The sequence below is a fragment of the Zingiber officinale genome, chromosome 11A (assembly GCF_018446385.1).
Source record: "Zingiber officinale cultivar Zhangliang chromosome 11A, Zo_v1.1, whole genome shotgun sequence".
In the NCBI taxonomy this organism is placed as follows: Eukaryota; Viridiplantae; Streptophyta; class Magnoliopsida; order Zingiberales; family Zingiberaceae; genus Zingiber; species Zingiber officinale.
Window position 1 is genome coordinate 3,583,139 of NC_056006.1, and position 14,190 is coordinate 3,597,328.

The window sequence follows — 14,190 nt, forward strand, 5'->3', positions numbered from 1 at the left end:
CGGCGCCTTACTCACCTCAATCAAACGGTGTTGTCGAACGTAAAAATCGGACACTAAAAGAAATGATGAATGCCTTGTTGATAAATTCAGGCTTACCTCAAAACTTGTGGGGGGAAGCAATATTATCGGCAAATCACATTATCAACAGAATCCCTCATACGAAAAATGATAAAACTCCATATGAACTATGGAAAGGCCGCGAGCCATCGTACAAATACCTGAAAGTGTGGGGGTGCTTGGGAAAGGTCGAAGTACCTAAACTAAAGCAAGTAAAGATCGGACCTAAAATGTTCGATGCGATATTTGTCGGATATGCCCATAATAGTAGTGCATATCGTTTCCTAGTTCACAAATCAGACATTCCTGATATACATGTGGGAACAACCATAGAATCTCGGAATGCGATATTCTTTGAAAACGTATTCCCAAATAAAAAGGGAAACGTTGAAAGTGATAACAACGGAAGTTCAAACAAAAATGACGTTACCGAACTTAGTTGTTATAAAAGGACTATTGACGATCAAAGTGAAGAGCCACGTCGTAGCAAACGGGCCAGAGTTGAGAAATCGTTCGGGCCAGATTTCATGACTTTCATGTCAGAAATGGAACCAAGAACATTAAGTGAAGCTCTCTCTAGACCCGATGCTCCAATGTGGAAAGAAGCTGTCAATAGTGAAATTGAGTCTATCATGAATAATCATACTTGGGAATTAGTAGACCTTCCTTCTGGTAATAAACCATTAGGTTGTAAGTGGATACTAAAACGTAAGTATAAAGCTGATGGATCAATTGACAAGTATAAGGCCAGACTTGTAGCCAAGGGGTACAAGCAAGAGGAAGGCCTTAATTACTTCGATACATACTCACCGGTGACAAGGATTACGTCCATACGAGTGCTAATAGCCATTGCAGCACTGTATGACCTTGAAATACATCAAATGGATGTTAAGACTGCATTCTTAAATGGTGAGTTGGAAGAAGAAATTTATATGGAGCAACCCGAAGGGTTCATGGCTCCTGGAAATGAGAAAAAGGTGTGTCGACTTGTTAAGTCGTTGTACGGACTTAAGCAAGCGCCTAAACAATGGCACGAAAAATTTGACAAAGTAATGCTGTCAAACGAATTCAGAATAAATGAATGTGACAAATGCATTTATGTCAAAAACACACCTGAAGGCTATGTAATTGTCTGTCTATACGTAGATGACATGCTAATAATGGGCAGTAATCATGATGTAATCATGACTACAAAGAAAATGTTGACCAGAAATTTTGATATGAAAGATATGGGTCAAGCAGATGTTATATTGGGAATTAAAATTCTCAGGACATCAGAAGGGATAGTTTTAACACAATCCCATTATGTAGAATCTGTATTGAAAAAATTCAATGCGTACGATCTCTCTACAGTGAAAACACCTATGGATCTAAGTCAACACTTAGCAAAAAACCATGGTGAGACCATATCGCAGTTGGAATATTCTCGGATAATAGGCAGTTTGATGTATCTCACAAACTGCACACGTCCGGATATTGCCTGTACGGTCAACAAACTGAGTCGTTTTACGAGTAATCCAAACGACACCCATTGGAAAGCATTGATGCGAGTTCTCAGATATTTGAAATATACTATGAACTATGGATTACATTATGGAAAATATCCCGCTGTATTGGAAGGATATTGTGATGCTAATTGGATATCAGATACAAAAGACTCCAAATCCACTAGTGGATATGTATTCATGATCGGTGGGGGAGCAGTATCTTGGAAATCCACTAAGCAGACTTGCATTGCTCGGTCAACTATGGAATCCGAGTTTATAGCACTAGACAAAGCAGCTGAGGAAGCTGAATGGCTGCGGAATTTCTTGGAAGATATTCCTAGCTGGGTGAAACCTGTGCCTGCCGTACTAATCCACTGTGATAGTCAATCGGCGATTGGAAGGGCACAGAGTAATATGTATAATGGGAAGTCACGACATATACGTCATAGACATAATACCATTAGGCAGTTGATCTCGAATGGAGTGATTGCAATCGACTATGTTAAGTCCAAAGATAATTTGGCAGATCCTCTAACGAAGGGGTTGAGTCGAGATCAAGTATACTGCTCATCAAGAGGAATGGGTTTAAAAATCTACAACTAAAAACGACTGTAGCGGTAACCCAACCTTGTTGATTGGAGATCCCAAGATCTTGGTTCAATGGGACAACGAAGTTACAGAAGTTGTGGTCCAGCACATTAGATAGTTTATCTCTATCCCAATCCTAGGATGAATTTGTGCTGTCCTACCTCATGTAGTGAGGTTAAGCTTATGCTTTTAGTGACTTCTATACCTGATAAGGTGGAGTATGGTAGGATACTCTTGATAGAAGTGTCACCTATGTGAGTGTGAAGATAGGCCGCTTCAATGAAACACTCATGAATCCAAGATGGTATCCATGGCCGAAACGGAACCAACCATGAGAACCTAAAGTAGGTGAGATAGATCTCTGTGTGGGTGTTATTGTCTAAGTATACACCAACAGCTGAGCAGTTCAAGACATCACGTTCACTGCGCAACCTAGTATACTCGATAGCATTTCACTACGGAAGGTTCAAAGCCACAAGCTACCTCTCCCCGATGCAGTGACTTATCGATTGGACTCTTGTAAAATGTCAGCATGCATACACGCATTGCATTAATTTCCATTCATGTGGGAGATTGTTGGATATTGGGGCCTTAAATGGACCAAAACGATTTAGAGGAAGGAAGCCATCAATTGTTGAAAGTCGTAATTGACTTCAAAATTGAAATCTACGATTCGCGTAGATAGATTTAGACTATTAATTTGCTCAAAACCGATTAAGGGTGAATGAGAAATTAATGTTTAAAGTCAACCCAAAATAACATTTGTTATTCATTAATAAAGTGCATAGGAGAATAGTCCCACATCGGAAATTCTTGATGTGTATTCTCTACTTATTAATGAAGATGTGTTAATGGAGTTAACACAAAAAAATAAAAGGACAGGTGACCCCTTAGCCCAGGGCGAGCAGGTGCTCGCACCTGTGAGCCCGCCACCCGCCACGTGCGCAATGGGCGCTTTGTAGGCGCAATGGGCGAGCAGGTGCTCCAGGTGACATTGCAGTGCCTGCGTGACACTCGGGTGACGTGTCAGGCTCTTACCTGACGTGACAGTGCCTATGCGGCATCCTCATGGGCAAAGGGAGATGACTGGACAGTTGACTTAGGGAATGGATGGCTACCGTTAATCAACGTTGATCAAATAGATATGATGGATCGCTTGTGATGCGATCTAGAGCGTTGGATCGCAAAGAGTAACGATCTGACGACCTGGGATGAGGCTTGATCTGAAGCATCGAATCAATGGATCCAGATCCGATGGCTGATGACAATAGGCGGGATCTGAGGGTCACAACTCCTCAGATCTGATGGATGAGATTGAAGTGGGCTTGTTGAAGGGTTACAACCCTTCAGAATAGATGATCTAGATCGATCCAGCCCAAGGAACACATCCACTCACCCAAAGGACACTCAACCTCTTCGTTCAGTATAAATAGAACCCTCCAGATGATGGAATACTCACTTAATCTTCTCTTCTCTTCCTCAAGCATTCATCTCATCTTGTGCATTCAAGAGTCCAAGAAGTCTACTAAAAGGTTCGCTGGTCTCGGAAGTCGGAGTGCTACGATTCCGAGACGTTCGTCGTCGTTGTATCTTGGGAACGAATTGCAACAATCCGTTAAGCACCGTAGCGGAGCAATATCGTTTACGGAGATAGTGTCGAACACTAGCCTCGACGATCATTTTGCATACTCCAGAAGCTACCCGGAGACAACAGTGATGACTAGCTAACACTTCCTGATTTACTTATGTATGAAAGTAAAATACTTTTTGATATTTTTTTTTTTGTGTATGAAACAACCTTAATTAAAAGAGAGTGAGCAGAGGGTGAAAGAAAACATTTATATTTAATAAAATTACAAAGTCAATAATTAAAATGTGTACTTATGATTTTTTTTAAAAAATAGTCTCACACTCCATTGACTGTTCTCTATCAAATTATAAAATAAATAAAATATTTATATTGTGTAAAGAATTTTTTTCTAAATAAAATAATTATTATATCTCATAATCAAGATCTAATTAAATTTTAGAATATGATTTAATTATTAATTTAAATAAATAAAAATAAGAGAATTATAAGTTTAAATTATTATATCCTGTATGTTAATTTGCAAGCTAATGAATTTTAAAATTATTTCTTAGAATTTAATAAGAAAAATTTCTCAAGGCATAAAAAATTATAATATAACTAAAAATCGATATCTAATTAGTCACATAACACAGGTTGCATCTAAAATGATCAAAATCAACATTTTGAACATTATTTATCAATGACTCAAATAAAATTCAAGTAATCTTTACTGATGATATATATTTTCAAAAAAAGCTGCTATATTATGGTGGACAACGACCTTAGCTGAACACTTGATTTAAATTTGTTAGTTTATGTTATTGTATTTATGCAACTTATTTATTAAAAAAGTTATCATGTTAAATTGAGCTAAAAAAAGTTACAATATATATAATTTAATTTAACTAGTCTCAATTTGTTTGTTTTTTAAATTTAATTTATTAAGACGGTTGGTCGGCTAGAAAGGGGGTTGAATAGCCCTGCACAAATAAAATTAATCCTTTTCGAACTTCAAAGAACACCTGCATAAAATAATTAAATAAACTAAAAAAATAGAGACTAAGAGAATTTACTTGGTTACAACTAGGAAGGTTGTTAATCCAAGAAATAGAGTAGCACTAATTTCTCCTTCAGGTGGAGAAGCCTCTTTACAACAGTGTAAGCACAGAAAATGAGAAGTTAAACGAAAACTAAGGTGTGTACAAGTGTTGATGCAAAAATGCTTACTTTTTTTAGTTTATGGACCAAGGCTGTATTTATAGCTTTGGTCGGGGCGTCTGAAAACGTTCTAGATGTTTGGAGGGGGATAAAACTTTATCACCTTCGCAACGGATCACAGTCAAATGTGATTTGGATAATAACGAGGTTCTGAGCTCCCGGGCCCTTAAAGTCAATAGGGTTGACTTTTTCGGTCCGGGCCCTCTGGTCCGGTTTTGCGCGCCTTGGTCCGGGTATTCCGCTCTGGCTCCGCTCGCTTGGGTGATTTCGGCCATCCGGAATAGAACCCACCCGAACCTAACTTCCGGCCTTCGAGCAAACTTCCGCTCCGGCTTCTCGTCCCTCGGAACTGCCACTCGCCTCCTTCTTGTCTGCCCGCGTACTCTTCCGCAGCACCTCGTCCCTCGGACGCACCGAGTCTGTCGGCTCTCTCCCGTGCTGTCATTTTTGCTAGCTACATCTTTTGCTCAACTTCCCATGCTCCTAAGCTCCTGCACACTTAGACACAAGGTTAAACACAACATGACCTAATCTATTTGATTGATCATATCAAAACTATCTTAGGGTTCCAATAATTTTAACTATTGAGAGAATGCAAATAAACTTTTATATTGCTCAAAAATGAACAAAACTGGATCTTGAAACTACTCTTGAAGCATTTTCATTTAATTGGCTTGTTTCTAAACAAACAAACAAACAAATAAAAAACTAATTAAGTAGTACAAATTGTTATTATTTTTCTTTAATTTATTGATTCTTGTAGGTCAAACTTTTAATAAAAATAATTATTTGAAATCCATTAAATTGATCTTCTTTACGTTCTTATTCAAATAAATGAAGAAGAACAGCTCGAAAATAATTCTTTTCTTTACTCTCCTTGCTGCTTGGATCGAGGAACACAAAACTTATATTTATAATTAAAATTAGTGTCAAATCTTTGATCTAACAATAATTTCGATTCATTCGATTTGATCGAATTGAAGTTAAATTATTTTGATGTATATACACTAAAGATTATAGTATTATTTTAAAGTATAGTTGTCCTACATTCAACTTAATTAGCTGGCCTAATCAAAATTAATTATTCAAATATAATGTTTATGTCTTTCTCAACAAGAGAAAATAAATCAACTTGACATTTTATTTATTTAAAACTAGCTTATTGTATTAAAATAATACGAGTTGACCAACTTAAAATAAAACAACTTGAGTTGTTATTTTATTTAAACTGGTTTATTGTATTAAAATAATACCAGTTGACTCGTATTCTAGCTTGGACCAGGCAGCTAGGAGGAGCGAGGCCTAGTTAGTAATTGTAACGGATCCGGTGGCAAAGACGGGGCACTCACGTCGGCGGCGGTCAACGACACGTAGAGGTCAAAGATCAGTAGGTGCGACCCTAAGGTCTTACCGAGCAGACAGAATATCTGACCGGTCGACCGGATGTCCTCCAGGCCAATCGGAATATAGCTCGACCACAGGTCGAGCTTCTGACGCTTAAGGTAAAGGAGCTTATGGGCCGAGTGGACAGGCCGCTCGGTCGAAGCACAGATCACTGAGGTGCGATCCCATCCGAGCACAGGACCGATGATCTTTCCGCTCGGTCCAATACATACACGTACCTGAGTGCTAGGAGCGCCGAGCGGCAAGACCGCCTGGCCTTGGAACAGACAAGAGACGCAAAAGGACGAAAGGGACAGCTGGTAAACATCATCCTCGAGACGCCTGCCGCCGACAAGCAGCATGGTTGGCGGCCGGACCGGACAAAGTATCGTACGGTGGAAGTTTCCACCGTCACGTCAGGAATATGCTCGGACGATTGCGGAAGGGTGTCAGACATGCTTTTCTGACACACTCATTTGGAGGTATGTTTGGGGAAGTATGCACGCATCGAGAAATGTGCCTGTGCCTCCCCGAGGTCCTATATAAGGACCCCAATCTTCGACGGAAGTATGCAGAATTCTCATCACTGTAGCCACAGTTACTCTGCCTCCTTTCTTCTTCATTGCCTGACTTGAGTGTCGGAGGGTCGTCGCCGGGAACCCCTTCCCGGCTCGGCTTCTTTGCAGGTTTGCCAGAGATCCACATCATCAGTCGGAGACAGCGGAGAGCGCCACGCCTCCAATATCCGTCAACTCAACGCTCGGACAGGATCAGTAACACTCGTATATACTTCTGCTAAGTACATTTATAATACTATATCGTTATAACACTCACCGCTTTATCAAAAAGCATAGGACCCATTACCATATACTTATTATAACAATATCTTTCTTTCACCCACATTCTTTTTAACATTAGCACTCATTGTTTATAGGTCCCACAATCCACTTAATAATATTAAAATTTTATCATATTAAATAAATATGTTTTAAAATATTTAAATTATTATTATTTTTTTAATAATAATCTTACTTTTAAAAATATAATTTTATTATTTTTAAAAATAATATTAATTTTTAAAATATATTTATTAAATAAAATAGATGTTTGTGAGAAAATGAAATTATAATATTGGGAAAACGAAATTATAAAGTTGGGAATACAAAATTACAACTATGCCTAAAATAATAAAGTTGGGAAAACAATATTTATTTTAAATTATCATCTAATTATGAAATTGAAATGCAATAAAAACTTAAATAAACCTCGGAAATTTAGAAGATTTTGTGGAGGAAACGAAATATTTGGAAATAGATGTGGGTATTGATAATTTGGTAGAATTGATGAATTTTAGGAAGATGAATATTCTTACGAGTTGTTTCTAGAGTTCAAGAAATTAATAAAAAATATCCTATTACTTTCATCCATTTCGGATAGAAAATAAGATGGTAGAAACTTAAAAAAAATAGATGGGGAGAATATTTAAAGGGTAGAATTGAAAGAATAGTGAGTTAGAATGAAAATATGTGTATATATGGATAGATATTTATAGATGAAATTTCAAACTAGCCGTTAATTAATTGTTAACAAATAACGGTTAAAAAACTAACTGTTTTATTTAATTTTAAATTATAAATTTTAAATTTTAAAATTTATAATTTTTTTAATAAATAAAATTTTTTAAAAAATTATACATACGGGTGAACGAGTCTTGGCCCATATGTTTTAACGCGTTCAAACGGAGGAATGCTGTAACATTCCTTGATAATATCAAATTAATATACAGTATTAAATTAATATACAGTATTATTATTATTATGTGAGCCAGACAGACTACAGTTGTTCGGGCCTCATGGGTTCACGTGCTCCCTCTGTCAATAATGCAAGCTACTCATTGGCTGTCTATGTGAACCAATAAGTTGACTTCTAATATATTTATTTAAAATTAGGTTGTTGTATATTGGACTTGAGAAAGTAAAATAATACGACTTGACCTTTTGATTTATTTAAACTGGTTTGTTTTGTTGTGTTATTTATTTATTTAATATATATACATACGCAACTGCCAACTGATGCTATAACTACCAAAGCACCGGTTGGAGTTGAGATCGACAAAGGCTGATAGCTATCTCTCTCTCGATATGGAGGCTGCTTTCATCTCCCTACTGATCAACAAGCTCGGCGAAATTGCAGTCGGCCAAGCGCAGAGCAGATGCTCTCTGCTACTGCTGCAGCACACAACTCCACCTTTAGATCAGATTCATGCTCGGGTGGAACGAATCACCGGCGAGTTCAAAGTGATGCAGGCCTTCCTCGAAGGCTCTAATTGGTCGACTGCTGCTGCTACTAACAAACCACTCGAGGCTTGGATCGAACAGGTGACACCATTTCTTGTATTTCTTTGACTTTATTAATTCTTCGATGCATTCAATTGATCATTGTGTGTATTAGGTGAGGGAGGTGGCCTTCAAGATAGAAGACATCATCGATGAGTACCTCTATCTGGTTGGAAGACAACGGGAAAGGACATGGAAGAATTGTCTCATGGCACCATCTGACCTTTGTTTCAATCTTGCTAAGGCTTGGCGTGGTATTGATTCTCGGTTAGAAAAGTTGGAGACAGATCTTTCTGAACTGACAAGCAGGAGAGATCGATATGGTTTAACAATAAGCAGCAACGATGATAGAGCGAAGAATTCAGAAACAAACAACACGTATCATTATCGAGCATATTCACCCATGTTAACTGATGAAGATGATTTAGTGGGGATAGAAGTGAACAAATCTAAGTTGCTTTCATGGCTGACTAATGCTGATACTTGCAGGAAGATGACAACAATTGCAGTGTGGGGAATGGGCGGTCATGGAAAAACTACTCTTGTCGCAAATGTCTATCGCAATGATGCTGTGAAGAGTCACTTTGATTGTCAGGTATGGATTACAGTCTCACAAACTTATGGAGTGGAAGAACTCCTAAAATCAATGATCCAAGAAATCTTTAAGGGAAAAAAGGAGCCTGTCCCAAATGGTGTCACTACCATGCAACAATTAGAGTTATTTGACATCATCAAAGAAAGTTTGCAGCGAAAGAAATATATTATTGTGTTAGATGATGTTTGGCATGTAGACTTGTGGACTGATATTAGTCATCTTTTTGTTGATACCAACAATGGAAGTAGACTAATTGTTACAACTAGAATGCTTGAAGTAGCAAGGATGGCAAACGATGAACATATCATGAAACTGCAACAACTTGATGAAAAAGATGCATGGATTTTGTTTTGCTAAAAGGCATTCCAAAGAGGGAACAGTAAAGATTGTCCAAAAGAGCTAGAGGATTACACTGGTAGGATTTTGAGTAAGTGTCAAGGCTCACCGTTAGCTATTGTAGCAGTCGGCAGTTTATTGTCTTTCAAGGAAAAGAGTGAAACTGAATGGAAGAAAGTCCATGATCGCCTTCATTGGGAGTTGGAAAACAACCCTGCGCTAGATAAAGTGAAGAATATTCTCAACCTCAGCTTCAATGAATTGCCTTACTATCTAAAGAATTGTTTTGTTTATTGTAGCATCTTCCCTGAAGATTATCTAATTAAAAGGAAGAAACTAATCCGATTATGGATAGCTGAAGGATTCATGATGACAAGAAGCAGTGGCAAATCAATAGAAGAGGAAGCTGATGACTATCTTGCTGAACTTGTGGATCGGTCCATGCTTCAGGTGGTTAAGAGAAATGGATTTGGGAGACTCAAGGCTTTCAGAATGCATGACGTTGTAAGAGAGGTAACACTAGCAATATCTAGAAAGGCTAAATTTTGCATGATTCTTGATGGTTCACAATCAGTTTTGGACAACCAAACTCGTCGTGTTTCCATTCAAACAAATGATGAATCCCTTGATTTAAGTACGAGCCTTTCACGACTTTGCTCTTTGATTGCATTTTCTACTTCCAAATTTAGAAATAGAGCAGCCTTGATCAGTTTCAAAATGTTGAGGGTGTTGGAGTTGGAAAGAGTTCGAATCTACAGCTTATCAAATGAAGTTACAACCTTGTTTAACCTTCACTATTTGGGTTTGAGGCAAACAGGAGTGCAACAATTTCCCAACAATATCCAAAAGCTCCAGAGTCTGCAAACACTTGACCTCTGTGGTGCCAGAATAAGAAAGCTCCCGCGTGGTGTCACACAATTGAAGCAACTTCGTCACCTATTTGGGACTTGGATTGAAGTTGTATTTGGGGGATCAACTATACCTGGTTGTGTTCCAACTCTCGAAGGATCATGGCAGTGTAAGAACCTACAAACTCTGAAAGAAGTTTTTGTAACCGAGAAGCTTGTACAGAGATTGGGAGACATGAAAGAGCTCCGAACATTAGCAGCTATAGGGGTGGACCGAACCAATTGTCCTCAGATTTGTACCTCATTGACTAAGATGAGGAACCTTCGTTGCTTAAGGTTAAACTTGTTTGGAAATGAAGATCAAGAACAGCTCAACTTTGAAATGCTAAATTCTCCACCTCCTCTGCTTCAGAAGTTGGATTTAGACTTCAACTCGGTGAGATTATTTGAAGGAAAAATGCCTGCATTTATTTGTTCTTGTACAGAACTCACACATGTGAGTCTCTCGGGGTCACACCTTATAGAAGATCCACTTCCTTCACTGGGACAATTGCATAAACTAGTGGCGTTAACATTGAGGTATGATGCATATGAGGGGCAAAAACTACACTTTAGAACAGGTTGGTTCCTTAATCTCAAAAGGCTTTACTTAGAAGGATTGAAGAATTTAAATAACATTGTGATAGAGGAAGGTGCCATGGCAAGTTTATATAAACTATATATGGAGGATCTTCCGGAATTAAAGATGGTCCCTAGTGGCATAGAGTTTCTCACACATCTCCAAAAGCTCACTCTATGCAGCATGTCTGAGGAACTAGAGGAAAAATTAAGCGAGGACGATGCCAACGAAGAAGAACGACGAAGGATTAGACATATTCCGATTGTTACCATTGAATAAGTATGAAATTAAAATAATTGTTGATGTTTGTTTGTTTATGTATGAAATAATCCTAAAAGAGGATGAAAATATTTATAGTCATTGTATCATATGTATATTTCGAGAAATTATAAAGTCAATAATTGAATTATTTACTCATGATCCTAGTTTTGTTTTAAAAAATAATTTCATACTCTATTGACTTTTCTTTCAAATAAAAAATTATTTATGTTGAGTATTATTTAAAATCATTTTAAAAATTATACAATAAATAAAATAATCAAGATCTAATTAAATTTTCAAATATAAATTAATTATTCATTTAAATAAATAAAATAAAATAATTACAGTTTTAATTATTTTTGAATTATTATATCATGTATGCTATTTTGCAAGCTAAAATCACTTATGCAAACTTCTCATGTTAATGCAGCATACTCTCCTTTATATAAAAAAAAATTAAGCTAGATATTAAATTGATAATAACAAATACTATATTTAATTTTAATCAAAAAATAACTCATAAATTAGGTAAGGATGTGTCAGACCAGAATAGTGCAATGATTGGATAACACTTAAGAAAGGTATTTATAGAAGTTTTCCTATTCACAATAGTGCAATTATTTTTGAATTATTATATCATGTATGCTAATTTGCAAGCTATAGGATTTCAAATCACTTATGCAAACTTCTTTCTTATAATTATCTAATATTTCATTAAAAAAATGTGTCCAAGATTATAAAAAAAAAATCACATTAGTAAGTCTGCATCAAAATGATTAAAATCAACATTTCAAACCATGCTTATCAACGACTCAAGCAGAATTCAAATAGTCAGCAGATCTCTCAGCATCTTGAACTTGTAATGATTTTTTTGTATGATTGCAGAAGCAATAAGGAGCAAACAACACTTATAGACGTGCAGCCATGCAAGCTCTAACGAGCTATGGAGGCAACCTGATTCCGGTGAAAGGGTCGAGGATACCTGCAAACCCAAGTAGTGCATTGTGTTGGATATAAGTGATGTAAATGGAGAAGAGGTGGAAGAGGAAAGAGATTTCATTGTAAATGGGACTTTAGTCCCGCATTGGGAGTTTCATGGCATGTTGGTTAGTTTATATTTATTCACATGCATTGAAGATGTGAATAAATGCATGGGGAGAGACTTTCTCTCACCCGTGGGTACATAAGGGGAGTGCAAATTCAGTTCCGGAATTACATTGAACCATGTTAACTCATGTGTGGGCACGACTTGCGGGGTCCAAATGTTGGACCGATCGGGGCAAAATTTGTCAAAGTGGAACAACCAACATTTTACCGGTTACGTGCATAGAAAAGTGTCGGTGCCCATGATAGCTGTTAGGTACCTCTCCGTTCGTCGTGGCCCTTGATGCTTAGGTACCTCTCCGTTCGTCGTGGCCCTTGATGATTGGAGAGAATCACAGTTTACCGTTGTATCCTGAGAAAGCCTCGAAGCACAGCCGAAGGTGGGCGAATCCCCTGCTATTCGCTTCGCTCTGTTGCTCGGCAGAAGTCTTTGATTTGCTTGGTCAACCTAAGCCTCTACTTTCGGTCGACCATTGTGAAGCCTGCATTCAGTACTTGGTAGACACCAGCCCTTGCAGGTAGCCTGAGATTATCAATTCAGGTCATTTTAACCGATAAGTGAATTTAATTCGGTGTATTTAAATTCATCTAATACCCCGTAAATCTCTGGCAACAGATTGTTTTTGTCGTTGAGATGGCCACCGAACAAAGTGTTGAGGTGCAACAAACTCAACACATGAAGACCCCCTCTACCCCGATTGGAACTATGTCAATCAATCACGAGGGAAAGCTAGAAAAGTTCAGTGAACTGAACCTTCAAGAGGTGGCAGCAGAAGATGCTCTTCTACTTGACCACACTCAATCTGGTTCGGTTCTTGATCGAGGACCCTCCCAAGCATGTTAAGGATGCTAATGTGCAGACCATCAGTGCAGTAGAGGCATAAACTCATTCTGAATTCCTTTGTCGAAACTACATCCTCAACTGCCTTGCCAACTCACTATACGTTGTGTATAACATGAAGAGAACGACTAAGGAGCTGTATTAGTCCCTGGACAAGAAGTACAAGATGGAGGATGCAGGGGCCAAAAAGTTCATTGTGGGCCGATTCTTAGATTACAAAATGGTTGACTCCAAGACGGTGATCAACCAAGTCCAGGAGCTTCAGGTGATCTTGCACGAGATCCACTCAGAAGGGTTGGTTCTGAGTGAAACCTTCTGGTGGCTGCTATCATTGAGAAGTTGCCTCCCGGCTGGAAGGACTTCAAGAACTATCTTAAGCACAAGCGGAAGGAGATGAATGTGGAGGAACTCATTGTTAGACTTCGCATCGAAGAAGACAACAAGAGTTCAGAGAGAAAGCTGTTCTCTCAGGCTACTATGGAAGCCAATGTGGCCGAGCACAGTCAAAGCTCGAAACGGAAGAACTCTAAATCTTTCAATATGGAACCCAGAGGAGGCATTAGCAAGAAGTTCTCTGGGAAGTGTTTCAACTGTGGCCGAGTGGGTCACAAATCTTCAAAGTGCAGGAAGTCGCAAAAGAAGCAGGAGGCCAACCTGAACGAGGGACCATAAATGGATGACCTCTGCGTAGTGGTCATAGAACTGAACCTGGTTAAACCTGCGGCAATGGTGAATCGATATTGGAGCCACCAGACATGTGTGCTGCAACAAGGAGCTACTCCACAACTTCGAAGAAGTCACTGGAGACAAACTGTTCATGGGGAACTCAACAACCTCGGACATCATGGGTTAAGGCAAAGTGGTGCTGAAGATGACCTCAGGCAAGGACCTTACTCTGAATAATGTGTTGTATTTTCTGAAGATTAGAAAGAATCTAGTGTCCATAT

At 38.2% G+C, this 14,190-nt stretch overlaps 1 protein-coding gene across 2 annotated transcripts; it reads left to right on the forward strand.

The window, feature by feature from the left end:
- Nucleotides 1-8,392: 8,392 nt before the first annotated feature.
- LOC122032183 (disease resistance protein RPM1-like) lies at nucleotides 8,393-11,381 on the forward strand. 2 transcript variants are annotated; one of them, XM_042591443.1, is made up of 3 exons: nucleotides 8,393-8,681; nucleotides 8,755-9,798; nucleotides 9,870-11,381. In XM_042591443.1, the coding sequence occupies exon 3, from the start codon at nucleotides 9,937-9,939 to the stop codon at nucleotides 11,314-11,316; it is 1,380 nt and encodes a 459-aa protein (XP_042447377.1). In that variant the 5' UTR covers nucleotides 8,393-8,681; nucleotides 8,755-9,798; nucleotides 9,870-9,936; the 3' UTR covers nucleotides 11,317-11,381. The 2 variants fall into 2 exon arrangements, with proteins under 2 accessions (XP_042447377.1, XP_042447378.1); XM_042591444.1 differs by having other exon boundaries at nucleotides 8,755-11,381.
- The last annotated feature ends 2,809 nt before the right edge of the window (nucleotides 11,382-14,190 follow it).